Genomic DNA, 15,225 nt, shown 5'->3' with positions numbered 1-15,225 from the left:
TGCATTTGTCTCGAAGACGCCTGGAGTCCATGCTTTTTAAGTTTCACCACACATCTGGGCTCTGACCAGGTTTATTGTAAAAAAAATAATTCAACAATCTGCTTTGGGGAAACATTTTATTGATGCTGAAACTGATTTAGAGAGAAGCAAGCATCTACTGGAGGAGACTATGATCAAGAATGGAAATCATGCTTCACTTTAATAACAGAAATCTGAAAAGACATGGAGTTCCACCTTCGATGACGGAGAGCGTTAATAAGAGCAAAAAGGAAACTCATGTTCATATGTTAGGATGGCCCAGTCAAAGTCCAGGTCGAAATCCAATTGAGAATCTGTGGCAAGCTCTGAAAAATGAAACAAAGGGACAAACTTTCACTTTCTAGATGTAAAAAGATGGCAAGGGGAGTTTTTACAGTTAGCACAATTTTATGAAAAAAAAAATTACATTAAAACCATGAAATACATTTTAATTTAAATTATGACAGATACACTTAGGCATACCTGGAAGAAAACACACGGTTGTGATTACAGTGAAATGATAAAAGTATTGATGCCAAGGGGCCCATATGGCACATTTTAATAAACATGCATCGTTTTCCTCCCACTTCACAGTTCTGTACTCGTAGTCTGTCACATAAAATCTGAAATAAACACATTGAGGTTTGTGGTTGGGTTGTGACAAAAAAAAAGTGAGAAAAAGCTTAGAGATTTTAAAACTTTGGCACCACAGCGATGAATTAATCTTCCCTAAATCTGCTGAGCTTCACATCAAAACAGTCTGTGGCAGATAAAATCCTGTCTTTCTGAAACAAAAAGTGATCAAATTAGTAGGACTTCCATCTTTATTAGTGCATTCCATTCCTACAGGTGGGTTGGAATTTGACTCAGTAAAATCAACTAAAAGGTTTGCTGGAACTTATATTTAAATGGATATTTAGAAATGTTACTTTTAGTTTGAAAGTCGCAACCCACAACCTTAAAATCAAATATGGCTGCCATGCAGAGTTAGTGAAAGTACTGGTGAAAATACTGAGTGATTTGTACCCCATTAAATCACTGTACCACATGGAGTTGTGTTTACATGCAGAGTAATACACTGTCATTATCTCGTGTTGTGTAACAGTAATGAGCCAGGTCTCATTACTTTAAATGGGATACCAGGGAGGCTTCCTATGCTAATAATCTGAGCTAATACTTGTTTGCAGTTTTAACATTTGCCACCAGAAATTCAGCCAGCAAGGAGGTCAAGCAAATAAATTCTCTCCTTAAAAGGACAAGTTTTAATTAGTGTAATAATCGATTTGGACAGCTTAATTAGACATCCTGCGTCCTCACCGCAGGTCGCTCACTCAGGCGCTATTAGCTAAAAAACGTAGCTAATAAAAGCACGAGCTTCTTGTGCGGAACTTTAGCGGTAAAATGGTTTCCGAGAACATGCAAACTCCATACAGAAAGACTCCAGGCAAGGAATTGAAACCAACACCTTCTTGCTGCAAGGCAACAATGCCACCAACTGTGTCACTGGGCAGCAGATTTCTATTTATCTTTTAGAAGTTATTTGAACACAGTAAGTCTTCTATTACTATGAACCACAGTTTTGTTCGTTGATATTAACCAAAGGAAAATGGTTACTATCATTTCAACAACCAGTGAAAAGAAATATACTATAAATGTGTACTATAAATAATAAATTTTCTTTTGCAAGGCTAAATTTTGCAATTAATAAAATGTACGTTTGTAGATCAGCCTTTACAAAAGGGAGGTAGGTTTTGTAAAGAGGAAAATCCTTTGGCTTCCTTAGATAAAATATATGACATCATAGCTAGAATTAATCATGCACAGAATTCTGGATATAGGAGGAAATTTTGCCATTTTAACTATAAGACTATAGCAAAATTGATCTTCAAACTATTTGGAATGTAGATCAAAAGCACTTACAGCTTTTTGCAAATTCCTCAACAGGGCAAATGTAAAGCGTAATTCTTTGGTAAGGCTTTCCAATTGCCTCCTTGTACTTTTGCACTGTGAAAGGAATGTCTGTTCCTGGGATGTTCTTAACCTCCCTTGCATCAGGATACAACAAGACATGGGCACAATCTCTCAGGTCTATATTGACCTATATCCTTTTGCTTCTTTACAGCAGCAGCAAGCACTTGTTCCGATGCCCACGCAGGGTGAATCTCAACTGGAAGTAACTTCCCTCTCACTGTCTTAAGGGAATCTCCCTGCATCCTCATAAGCCCAACATTAATCTGCGGAGAGACAAAATTTAATCAATCAAATTAAATTATTTGATGAAGTATGTAATTTCCAGTTTGTGTTTGCACTAAATTAAAGGCATACCTTCAGTTTATTTCCCTTCTGTGTTTTGTTCTGATGCTTCTTGGTAAAAAATGTCTTTCTTTCCCTCTCTTTTATAGCTCTAAAGTTCATGAAACACTCTACACCTGAAATTCGTAATAAAAAAATACACGATTGGCACTTTAGTTATAATTTAAATGCATTAATTATTAATTGCAGGTACGATCAATACTGCAATGATCGTACCTGCATCTACAGATGGTTTAAAATGCTAACACTTAAGCATGCTGAAATAAATAACCCATGCTTCGGTTTACCTGCGCTGGTGCTTGGTTGAACATCGGGAGTTGCAGTGGTAGTGTTCCTCTCATCTTGGGCTTTGTTTGCATGATCTTGGACAAATTTTATGTTTCTGCCACATTGACAACAAAAGTCTGCAGAATTTATGGCGGCAGTTCCACAAAATGGACAGTACATCTGAAAGAAAATTTGTTTTTTAACTCTCCAAAATACGTCAGGAAATAAATACATTAAAAGTGGAGACATTGCCTACTAAAACGCTGAAATGAGTCATTCTCAAAAAAGATATTTAATTATACGAGTGTGTAATTTATCTATTTTTTCTTGCGGTATGATTAGCATAATTGCTTTGCTAATTCGGGCAAGCATCTACGAGACCGAGCCCGGAACGGTATGACTGACACAAAGTCTATCACGCTACCCATAAATTATTCTGTTATTCTATAATATTATAAAAGACGGCGTATCTGAAAAGAAATATAGTAATACGTACCATTACTTTCTTTCAAATTTCTTTCTCTGAATCTTGCATCTGGTCCCATAGAAATGAATACTATTTTCTTTGACTCCCCCTAGTGGTCTGGAGCACTTCCGTTTTCAACACTTTTTGTTTGCTGCATTTCATTCGGGGGTGTTTTCTTTTTTGTTTGCGTCTCTCTTTTTGTTTGCTGCATTTTATTCGCTTTTTGCTTGCCGCATTTAATTTGTGCGCGTGTTTTTTGTTTGTTTGCATGTTTTCTCTTTTGCTGCGCGTTTGCACCTGTCGGCCACCGTAGGAGGGGTAGGTTATTCCTGTAACACAACGTGGAGCCCCAGAAACAAACCGTATTTACAAATTGCTTTAAAGTTTAAAAGTGTGGAGGAAAATAAGAGCGAATGTGAAGCTGAGCACAAAGTCGGGTTAGCTGTCCGCTTTAGCTAAACCATCGAAGGACATGCAGCCTGTCACGGTGAAGACAGACGGTCTCCACCTTGGCTTTTGGTTCCCTGTGCCGCTGTCCAAAGCTCAGGAAGAACAGCCAGAGGCAGCTATGAGGGGCTGGTGAGCAGAAGCCGCAAAACACTCAGGATAAAACCCACTTTCAGGCTGGTCCGCACAGAGGAGCTAAACATGAGGAGCTGCAGGCGACTGCTGTCTGAGCTAAAGCTGTGGACTTCAGGAAGAAGGAAATGGACAAGGGGACTTAATGAAGGTGAGACACTGGTAACACCGCCTGCACACCGTCCAGTCTTGTTCAAATTGACAGCCGAAGTTGTGTGTTAAATTTTTTTTTTGTGCAACTCAATTCACTCATTATGACTCGTGGACACCGCATTATCAGTCATGAAACAGCTTCATAGTAAGCGGTGCAATGAGACTGAATTGTGGCTTCATTATTGAGATCCAACTGCGCCAGAATAAGAAAAAAAAAAATGTACCTAATTAATTTTCACATATATAGCTAATTTAGTAAATATGAAAGGAATAAATACTTATCTGTTTGCTAGCTATTTATTAAATGAACAATTACATAATTCAATGTTTAAATAATTAAATTTAAATTCCATTTATGCTAAAACCATACTTTTTATGTAGTCATCGAATATTTCATGTGCTACATACAGTCCATGTAAGCTTATTTGAACTGCAGTCAAAGTTATGAGAGAGACACTGACATTTGATTGGTTAACATGCACGGCAACTCGATTACAGACCAATCACATTCAGTATTGCAGTTAGTCCCACCCACTGACTTTAAAAGATAAAGTAATAAAAAAACAGAGTGCCATGTGTTAAAAAATACTGAAGAACTATAAAAATACATTTAGCATGTAATGAACTAATTTAATTTAGAATTATGTCGTTAAATATAATATTTAATATTCGTGCAAAAATATTTAAAGAAATATTGATAGTTACTTATTTTTATTTTAATTTATGAAAACTATTAATAATAAAATTGGAATTCAAAAACACATCATTAATCCCAAAGGCAAATTAAATACTTTTTTAAACTGAATTTAATTGTGTAATTTATCTAATGACTTTATTATGTATTGAATTGTGACACATTTGACCTTCAACACGTCCTTCGTTGATCCAGTCTTCTCATTTTTGCAGGCCTCGGTGGGAGTGGAAAGGCTTTTTTGTCTACTTCCCGCTGTCCAAAGGTGTGTATCATTGGGAGCGGTCCGGCAGGTTTCTACACGGCGCAGCATCTTATCAAGGTGTGTACTTCCTGTTCCGACAGCACACGGATAAACTTCTCTGATGCTTGTTCAAAGCGAGCAGAACGTGCCTGGCTTTCAATCTTCTGTCATGTCAAGTCATGGACACACTTGGCTATTTACACTACATTTAGCCAACATGTTCCTTTAGGGTTTGAGTTAATAAAAATGGAGAGAAATACCCTGTTGTCGGCTTGGACTAATGAACTGATGACTGAGCAGAAAATTTAAATCGGGGGAAAAAGTTACAAGTGTCCACAATTTGACGTTCACAAAAAAGGCAAGAGACAAAAAAAAAACAAAAACAAACAAATAGTGTTGGCAAATTATTGCAAACAGCATTTAAGCTCAAACAGGCTGTTAATGAACTATTTGAGGCTCTAGAAATGTCAAAGAGCAAGTGACCTTTTTCTTTTTTTACCCCAATCTTTTAACTGGAGGTGGTGTCACACCATTAATAGTATGATGGGGGGGGGAAAAAAGGGTTCTACATTCGAACTAGATCGCCAAGTTGACAAAAACCCAGTGTAGCGAAGCCAGGTGATTGCACCGTTTCTTTTCTGTCAGAAGACGCACAGAAGGCACTCTGGTGTTAACACTTGACTATGGATTAACACAACTCCAAAGAAGTGCAGTAATCCAAATGAGATGTGACTAAGAGATGGATTAGTGTCTTAGACTCCTGTAATTGAAAGAAGGCCTTTGATTTACTAAGTGCCCCAGGCTGGACAATTGCTCACCTTTACAGCTGAGCTGATCACATCAAATTTAAAAGCAAGAATTTTTCCCAAATAAGTGGTGACGGGAATGTGAGGGGCCAACAGCATTTCAGTGTCAATTAAGAAGATTAACTGATATCTCTTTTTTTTTTGTTGCTTAGTCCCATTTATGTTTTAGATGTTGTGTAAAACGCAGCCTTGTTGTGGACTGGAACAAGCAGGTAAATCTGGATATCGTCAGCAAACGGTGTGATCCGGCGGTACACTTCTTGAAACCGAATGTATGTTACTGGAAATACCGCATGATCTGGTTGATCGTAGAAGATTTGTGGCTGTCTAAACAATCATTTATCCTCCAACTGCCTGCCTAGCTTCCTCATGAACGCAAGTCTTAGGTAAACGACTCATGACAGGAAGCCGTGACTAAAGTAAGCCGTTTCAAACCGATCATAGATAACAGTGACCGGACTGGTAGTTTGTTTAAAAATATATATATATAATGAAATCACTTTGAGTCTGTGTTATGTTTGCAAACAGTAAGCGCAGCAGATATGTCACGCTGGAAACAACTGAATTTCTCTGCTTATCTTTTGAACAAATTCCTGGACTAGATAAAAATCTGTCAAACTAGAACAGGAAAGAGCCCGTCTGTTTTGTGCCGTTGTGTTTTTAGTCACAGGTGCAGGCTAACATTTCTAGAAGCTGTAATATACATGGGGGGAGAAAAAAATAAACTACTGTAAAACTACCGTAGTTCCTGTTGTTAAAACACAGCATTAATTTGGACAAATCAACTTTAAGAATCATTTAAAACAGCCATCGTATTTTCTTTAAGGTGATTTTCCTCCATTCTGACTTGTAAAACAGATCACACCGGTAGAAATGTACCCCAGGAAACAGCCCTGGCTGTCATCTGAGTTTCATCTGTGTTACAGTTCATGTTTGCTGTTGATGTTGCACTGAACAACAGAGACATTCAAACATTCATTCTGTTCTAATGTATTAGAGGAAAAACTCTCAAAGTCACTTTTCAACGTTTCATGAGACGCTATTATGAAAGCTGTATTTTGAACGTTGTGTTTGGCCGGTACATAAGGAAACCTTTGAGCATTGTGAAACTTCATTTATGAAGAGACAATATAGTGAGCGATTTCTCCTGTTTGCCTTTTCTTTTCTTTTCCGTCTCAGGCCTGTCAGGATGTCGAGGTGGACATTTACGAGCGACTGCCCGTCCCCTTTGGCCTGGTCAGGTTTGGAGTGGCCCCTGATCACCCTGAAGTCAAGGTGTCTGCTTCCACCGACATTTTTACCACACAGCAAAGTGTCTCTTCAAGTGTTTTGAAAATATCTTAATCAAAGAAGCAGCCCAGGGGATCATGGGAACTCTGGGGGGGTTGCAGGAATCCACCGCTCAGGCGGGCGAATTGCTGGAGATGAGTGGAGTGGCAAAAAGAAAACTGTTAAGATGCAAAAACATGAAGGGTATCTTAGACAAACGTGCTGACTTTTTTTTTTTTTTATTGGAAATGAATTTTGTTTACGGGTTAAGATTAGATTTAATTGTCCAAAAGCTCAGGAAAGATTTCTGAGCTAGACAACGTGCAGAGTGACGCTCCATACGAAACGCGCAATGGTGGAAAAATTGCTTGAGATCCACATCAAAGCCCTTCCAATTACTTTGTCTAAAAATGTCAAAGAAAGATTGCTGTACAATATTTGACTTAAAAAACCTTTTACATTTGGTAAGTTGCATCATTTATGGGGCTAGGATTATTTCATTGTAGGTTATGATAAGTGTTGAGTCAATTAGAAACATCAGAGATGCGTAGATCTGGGATGGAAGAACGTTTTGATGGTCAGTCCATTAAAAACTGCCACCTGACAAGACAAGTGAGCAAGTTAAATATATATATATATATACTGTATATATATGTATATATAAAAATGTTTTACTCACTTCTGCTTGGCTGAAACACAACAGTTGAACAAAAATAACAACAAAAAAAGGAGTTCAATATAATATCAAATAATAAATGCAAAGATTGTATGAGGAATTAATATCCAGAGTCAACATCTTTAGTCTTTGGCACAGTCTAGTTCCTGGAATTTGAACCTGATTGTTTTCCGCAACCTTCAAAGCTAATTTCAGATTTATTTTTATTTTCTTTTATCAGATCTTCTGTTACAATGTGCCAAACAGGAGCTGCAGATGGTTGCTTTACTGGAAGTTTGAGAGCATGTCGCCCCAGATAAAAGTTTTGACCGTGGCGCTAATGTTGTGTTTTTGCAGACAGCGTGGTTTGCAGAGTGATGTCTTAATTGCAAAGAGCTTTATTATCTTGTGGAAAACTTCCTTTATCACTATGATGTAATACAACTTTGCTTTATCACAGCATTGTGTGGTGTATTTTTGCCCTGACACAGCATAGGGTCATTTAAAATCACTCGTCATTAACTCATTATAAAACCAACTGGTTACAAATTTGCACTTATATAAATTATTGTTCCTGTACTTTAGGAAGTATCAATTGTTATTCTGTTTAATATATGTATCTTTCTTTTTCTTTTTTTTTTGTCCTCCAGAATGTCATCAATACTTTTACTCAAACAGCCAAACATTCCCGCTGTAGTTTCTATGGCAACGTCAACGTCGGGAAGGATGTGACCGTCGGCGAACTGCAGGGGGCGTACCACGCGGTCGTACTGGTGAGAACACGACGGCCGCGACAAAATCCTACAACGAGAATTCGTGCTTTGACCTTCTTTTTTTTTTTTTGTACGTATTTTCTGTCAGAGTTACGGGGCGGAGGGCAACAGGAGGATGGGGGTGCCGGGCGAAGACCTGCCCGGCGTCTACTCAGCCAAAGACTTTGTGGGCTGGTACAACGGCCTGCCCAGCTGCCGAGAGGTCCGTAGAGGGGAGGGGAAAAAAATCTCATCTGTTCTCCTGTAAATCAAAGCAAAATGGGTTGATTTCATGTTTTTTATCAATTGCTCCTCCAGCTCAAACCGGACCTGAGTTGCGAAACAGCCGTCATTCTGGGACAAGGCAACGTGGCCTTGGATGTAGCTAGGATACTGCTGTCTCCTTCAGACATTTTAAAGGTGAGAAGGATTTCTCTCTTGATGAGAAAAGTTTTAACTTTGCAGATAAAATATCTAGAGCACCTTGCAAAATCTTTGCAAACAAAAGAAAACACTATCGAGGACTTTGATGGGTATTGTAGTGGAGTTTTCTTCTGATGAAAAGAATACCTTTGCTTACCTCAAAACTGATTGTTGGTCTTTTTTCTTCCCCTAATAAGCTAGGCAACAATTGCCCCTTTGGGGGTATTATAGATGCATTATATTAGTACTTAAGGAATGCAGTACTATCTGATACCGAAGCTTCACCTCATGATTTATTGTCGTCCAGAAAACGGACATAGCCCAGCCGGCCCTGGAAGCCCTCGCCGAGAGTCGGGTTCGGAAGGTGCTGATCGTCGGCAGGAGGGGACCCATGCAGGTCGCGTGCACAATCAAGGTTCGTGTCACGGAACAGAGGAAAACAAGCTGAGCCTTTTATCAAGGAGACGCATCTGTCACATGGGAAAACCACACTAACCCAAGTGTTTGACCTACTCTGCAGACGCCTGCTTCAGTCTGTTGTAGACTTCCTGCTGTGTGGCATCACCGTCTTGTGGACGAGCCGGTTTCTGCCTACTTTTAGCTGGCGTGACTCCAGAGTACCTGGATGTAATGTTTGGCTGCTGACACTGCTAGCTGCCCAGGTTCTATTGGAGGACAGTGATTATGTGGTGACATGTTGGGTTTTTGTTTTGACCAAACGCCGCTGTTCATTATGACCAAAAGCTTCCGTCCTTTTCGTAACTCGTCTAAACGTTGTCGCCTGGTTTGTCGAGAAAAGTTTGGGTGGTTTGGACAAAACCCTGCAAATCGACGACATGCTGTAATAATTGTTTTGAAAAGAACAGGCTTTCAACTGCTAATCTTTCTGAAGTCATATCTTTCAATTCCTTTCTAATTCTACTTGATGAATTATAACATTTAACACACTAACTTAGGCCTACAGGATGTCTTGGCTTTTTTTTGTATTTTCTTACAGTCTGAGACAGTCTTTCTCTGAGATCTGTGGCAATCTGCTTAGTCATCCACATCTTCAAAGTTTGCAGTCAGTTTCCGCTTACAAATAAGATTTCCTATTGTAAAATGATGGACTTTTCCAAGTCCATCACTAGAGTTTATGGACTTGTAGCCGTCCACGAATAGTTGAAATCTGGGATTACTCAAGTAGCAAACACATCTAGCTGCCTATTTTAACTCCACCACCAATTACACCTTATTATGCATTAATACACACAGTGGAACCGGTCTTAACGCTACACTGAAAGCTAACGTATACGCTCTTTGTTGTTTCCGCTATTTGAGTTGCCACCAATCAACGTCAAGGAAATTGAATGGCGCTTCTTGCTTGGCCGCTTTACAGACAGACAGCCAATAGCGTGTCAAGTAGCATAGCGCCTAGCTAGTTCAACTTGACAAGCTGAAATACCAAGCTGTTTGTCATATGCTGTAAGGAAAAATCCAAAATGAGGTGGATTTTCTATGAATAGTATGGAGTTATGTTACACAGAAAACTCCAAATACTAAACCGTAAATAAACGGGGATCCGCTGCAATCCCTTCCAGATTGATGGGAAGGAGACATTTTGGTCATCTTCCCTACTTGGCATTGTGTTAACTTCCGTTTTTACACGCACAGGTGCCGATTAAGACTTTCTTTAAAGACTCCTTCCTGTTTGCATCATCTGGTTACTCCATTATGTGGAAGCTCTAAGTTTAAGAGTAGTTTCTATGCATTGTTTTTCCATTTCTGCTCAGTTTGAATTGAGTAAATGACATTGTGTGATATGTTGTGTTTTCATGTAGATTTTTACTCCACTGAGCCGTAGAAGTAAGGATGTGGCGCTGAAATTTTAGCACGTCAACTTTTCTTCATCTTAGCCAGGGATTCCAAATGTCATCAATTAGGTTTGAGTCACTTTTTTCCCAGCAGGTTATAAAAGAAGCTTATTTTAAAAAACGGAAACCTGAATCAGAAGAACCAGAAAAACCCAGAAAAAAGAAAACACAACCCCATCGTGGGAGACGTCTGGGTTTTGTTTGAAATCGTGTTGTTTTTGTTTGAAGCTGCCGGTGGAGCTTTGAAAACCCGAGTGTTGCGGCTATCAGATTTCTTCATGTCGTCTGCAGGAGCTCAGAGAAATGGTGAACCTGCCGGGAACCAGGCCCGAGATGGTGACAGCTGATTTCGAAGGCGTCTCAGAAGCCCTCAAAGGTCAGAGGCGAATCAAAGCCTTGCATGACGAGTTTCTTTTGTTTCTTGTTTTTCTTTGTCTTTTTAAAAATCATTTTCCGGTACCCACGACAGGTTGGTTTTTTTGTGTGTGTGTGTGTGTGTTTTTTTTTTTTTGTAGAAGTCTGACTCAAGATTTACGGATTTTGCTCTTAGTTCTCATCTCCGACTTGACGGAAAGCATGCGAGTTCACGAGAAAGCGAGGTGTGACTAATGCAGAACACTCGAGCTGTCACATGGCAGGAGGAAATGTATGTTGTGGTTAACAGCTGAGGCAGACCCATGGCTCGTACACGGAGCTGAACGGAAACTGTTCACAGGTTAAGGTCGCTTCTGACGTACGAGAGCTGGCGGCGCGCTGCAGGCGAGGAGAGCCGGCCTGCCGCTCTGCTGCTCGCATCATTCTGCTGACCTTCTGGCCAGCAGGCCGCGGCCTTGATGGAGACGTGGCATTGATTCGAAACCGATGCTCTTTTTCGCCTTGACCTTGTGAATATTTTAGGCGATAAGCAGCGAGGGACAAACGCAACATTTAATACAGCACTTCTGTGACAAATGAGAGTGTTACCACCTGCATGCACCTTCATGTGTGTTTTTTTACGCAATTCCGGTGCCTCGTCGGGTTTAATAAATCCTGCGTTTGATATCTGCAAGCCTTCAAAAAACACAGCTGCAACTTGTACCTGAGCCGGCGTCTCTACACTGACTTCCTGTTCTCTGTGGGAAGAGTAGTCGTCTTGTGATCGGAAGGTTGTAGGTTCGAATCCAGCTTCCTCCTGCCACATGGCACTTAACCCCTACAAATCTGGATATCGGTGTATGAATGGGTGAATGTAACTCTAGCGTAAAGTGGTCAAAATGATTTTAAAAGCATTAGACAAGTTCAGCCCACTTACCATTTTGCCATTCATTTTAGGACTGCAACGAAGCCTGACCCAGTAAACAATGAATAAATTAATTGCATGATAAGTTAAAATGAGTCGGATCATTTCCATGTGGACGAAAAGCCGGCATTTTGAGAAACGCTGCAAACATTTAGCACCCAGTACCAAGGATTTACTTTGCTCTACCTGCCACTTTTGCCTGTTCTCACTGTCTAAATTGAACTATTATTATTTGTTTAATGCAATTTTGGTTACAGAGGCTTCATAATCCATTTGAATTATTATCGTTTCAGTTATTGGGATTACTTATTTTGGATGTTTTAAGAGGTTTTCCAGTTCCGGTGTTAAAAATATTCTTTCCAAATTAAAGTTATTTGATCTGCGAGAGAGTGGACTTGCATTAAAACACAAATATTAATATTATTAGATTAGTGGAAAATGGTTTCAAATTGACAATGTTATCGTTTAATGCAATGATTTCTGGGACAGTTTATCGTCCAGCAAAATTTGCTGCCATGACCCGGCGAGTAGCTGCAACTAATGAGTTGCAGCTAACCCTAACCCAACTAACCCTAACCTTTACCCTAACCCTAACTTATTTTAGTAATCAATTGTTCTAACGATTAATCGATTAAATGGGTTTAAAAAACTACCACAAAAACTTTTCTTTCATGGTGAAAATGGACTTGCAAGCTTTGTTTCTTAATAACTTTGGTTGGCTTTTAGTAGTTGGCTAAAAATAATGGTGTGAAAATCAAACAGATGACATGCAGTTATCTGTTTGTTCACATCAGTCTATTGTCAGACCTGAGGTCTCATTGTGCTGATGAGAAACTGATCATGAACAAAAATAACTGATAACAGCGGCATGTACATCTAAACATGATGGGCTAGCCTTACAAACCTGGGGGACATCAGCAAACCCATGGTGTGAAACCGATTCAGGTGGAATAAAGTATTCAATTATTAACTTGTCAAACACACATTTGTTCCTCCATACGTTTGGTGAATAAGTCAAATTTAAAGCGCCGGTGTCTCTGCCGTCCCAGACGTCCCGCGGCCCAGGAAGCGTCTCACCGATCTGCTGCTGAAGACGGCCCTGGACGCACCTGGAGACAAGGAGCTGGAGAGGCGGAGAAACGCCGCCAAGGTCTGGGGGTTCCTCTTCTACCGGAGCCCCACGGAGATCTTAGCCGACCCCGGCTGCAGCCGAACCGCCGGCATCCGACTGGCGGTCAACAGGCTGGAGGTTGGAGCATCGTTTTGGATTTCAAAACCCAAAATGCGCCCGCTTCAGATTCTTATAGTCTGTGTTTATCCGGGGTCAGGGGTCAGGAGACGCGGCTCGGGCCGTTCTGACCGGAGAGGTGGAAGACGTTTCCTGCGGTCTGGTCATCAGCAGCATCGGCTACAAGAGCCTCCCCATTGATCCCGCCGTGCCGTTCGACTCCCGCAGAGCCGTCGTGCCAAACTCGGTGGGCCGGGTTCACCAAGCCGCAGGTTTCAAAACATTCTCCTGTAACAAGAACCCTTTAACTAGACCATTTTCCCTAAACTCGGCCTTTCTCTCTAGGCTTGTATTGCAGCGGTTGGCTGAAAACGGGCCCCACAGGTGTGATAGCCACCACTATGAACAACAGCTTCGACACGGCCCGGTCCCTGCTGGAGGACATGGACTCTGGAGCGTTGGACGTGTCGGCTGCCAAACCCGGATCGCAAGCAGTCAGCAGTCTGCTGGAGGAGCGAGGTACAGCGACGCCTCAGCGCTTATTGCAACATTTGTTGTCAACAGTCTTTATTTATCTTCAACCAGAAATGAACTGCAGCACAGAAACATCACAGCTATCTATTTTTTAAAAACTGTATCCAGGGTGTCCACCTATTCTTAAAACTAATTGAATTCATGTATATAAAATGAAGGCCTTAAAATGTCTTAAATTTGTGAAAAATGGAGACTATTTAGTCTCACATATTCTTTTTTTATTAACATTAGTTACGTGAGGCTGAGCTGCTGCTCCAGTCACTGAGGGCTCGTTTTGCGCCATTTGTAGGAGTGAAACCAGTCACCTTCTCAGACTGGGAGAAGATCGACAGCTTGGAGACGAGGAGGGGGGAAGCTCGCGGCAAACCCAGAGAGAAACTACTAAGCGTGGAAGAAATGCTGAAGGCAGCCCGGACGTAACGGACGAGCAGCAGGCGGAGTCCAGGAGACCGACGACACAATGACGGCGCTGGTTGCTGTATCCATGGGGACCAGATCCATACAGTACAAGCGTACTGTACGGCATCAACTTATTAAGTTGATGCTTGCAGCACAAAGATAAATATTCAAAGTGAATTTCAGCTGAAATATAATATGGAGCAGTGTGGCTCAGGGGGCCATTTCTGGCTCTTGAAATGATTTTTGTTTGGCCCTTGACCACAAGTAAAAAGTTGTAAAAAAAAAAAAAAAAAACAAATACAAATTTGGTCAACAAAATAAAAAGCAATAAATTAACCAAACAATTTAGAAATTAAATGTTTTTTCTTTTAATTAAACAACAGTCCAAAGCAGTTTTTATGTTTCAGATCTTTACCAATATCCAGATTTTATACATACAAATTGTGTATGTTCACATTTTATCTTTAGGTTTCTACTTGTAGAAACTCCACCAGTGGTGTGTTTACTAATTAGGGGACTTCTGGTAGCAATTTGATTGCAGGGATTTAAAAAAAATTTTTTTTGAGTGGCTGGGTGGAAGTTACCAAATCAAAGGATGAATAAAAATGCACAGCACACTTTTCACACACATTTAGGACAACATATTGATAGATTGTAAAGTAAGCTGTGTACTGCAGGTCAAACTTAGCAGTATTTCTTTTTCTTTTGAGTTATAAAATAAAGATTTTCCACCCCCTTTTACAATTATGTATTACTTTGTGTTTGGTCAGTCACAAAGTCCCGGCACCTTGTGACTACAATGTACAAACAGGTCAAAAAGGCAAGGCACTGTGTGTATAAAAAGTCAGTTGTTTCCTGGGTGTGGATAGAAAACTACACTTGGAAGTGGAACAACGGAAACCATCAGTTCTGGTCCCCAGCGATGTCGTCCTGCTGCACTCCAAGCTCAGCAGTCATTGACTCCAATACTAAAAAGACTTTTGTTCCATGCTAGCTAATATTTTTACATTTTGTAATCACAAATAATGAATTTAAATAAAATGATAAATCCTCTGGGTGGTGCTTTTGTAACTTGGAGGGGGGAAAAAAAGTGGAAACTAAATCATACGTGCACAAAATGAAATGGTTGCGCCGCCAACGAAACCACAGGTTACTATGTGAACATTACCGCAATATAATAATTACAATAATATGTAATGTTCACATATTAATCTGTGGTTTGTTAGCTTGGACCAGAATCAGCCAGTGTATTCTTCCAACGCAGGTGACTAATCACTGGAGTGACACTGCCCCCTG

At 40.3% G+C, this 15,225-nt stretch overlaps 1 protein-coding gene across 1 annotated transcript; it reads left to right on the top strand.

Moving 5' to 3' along the window:
* The first annotated feature begins 3,357 nt into the window (after positions 1–3,357).
* Positions 3,358–14,982, top strand: fdxr (ferredoxin reductase). Its single transcript, XM_028029959.1, has 12 exons — positions 3,358–3,794; positions 4,703–4,809; positions 6,717–6,812; positions 8,112–8,234; positions 8,323–8,436; positions 8,532–8,633; positions 8,944–9,051; positions 10,781–10,865; positions 12,818–13,017; positions 13,097–13,268; positions 13,342–13,515; positions 13,820–14,982. Exons 1-12 carry the CDS (start codon positions 3,713–3,715, stop codon positions 13,948–13,950), a joined length of 1,494 nt encoding a protein of 497 aa, XP_027885760.1. The 5' UTR covers positions 3,358–3,712; the 3' UTR covers positions 13,951–14,982.
* The last annotated feature ends 243 nt before the right edge of the window (positions 14,983–15,225 follow it).

Source organism: Xiphophorus couchianus, chromosome 10, assembly GCF_001444195.1.
Source record: "Xiphophorus couchianus chromosome 10, X_couchianus-1.0, whole genome shotgun sequence".
In the NCBI taxonomy this organism is placed as follows: Eukaryota; Metazoa; Chordata; class Actinopteri; order Cyprinodontiformes; family Poeciliidae; genus Xiphophorus; species Xiphophorus couchianus.
This window is presented reverse-complemented; position numbering and strand designations above follow the sequence as displayed.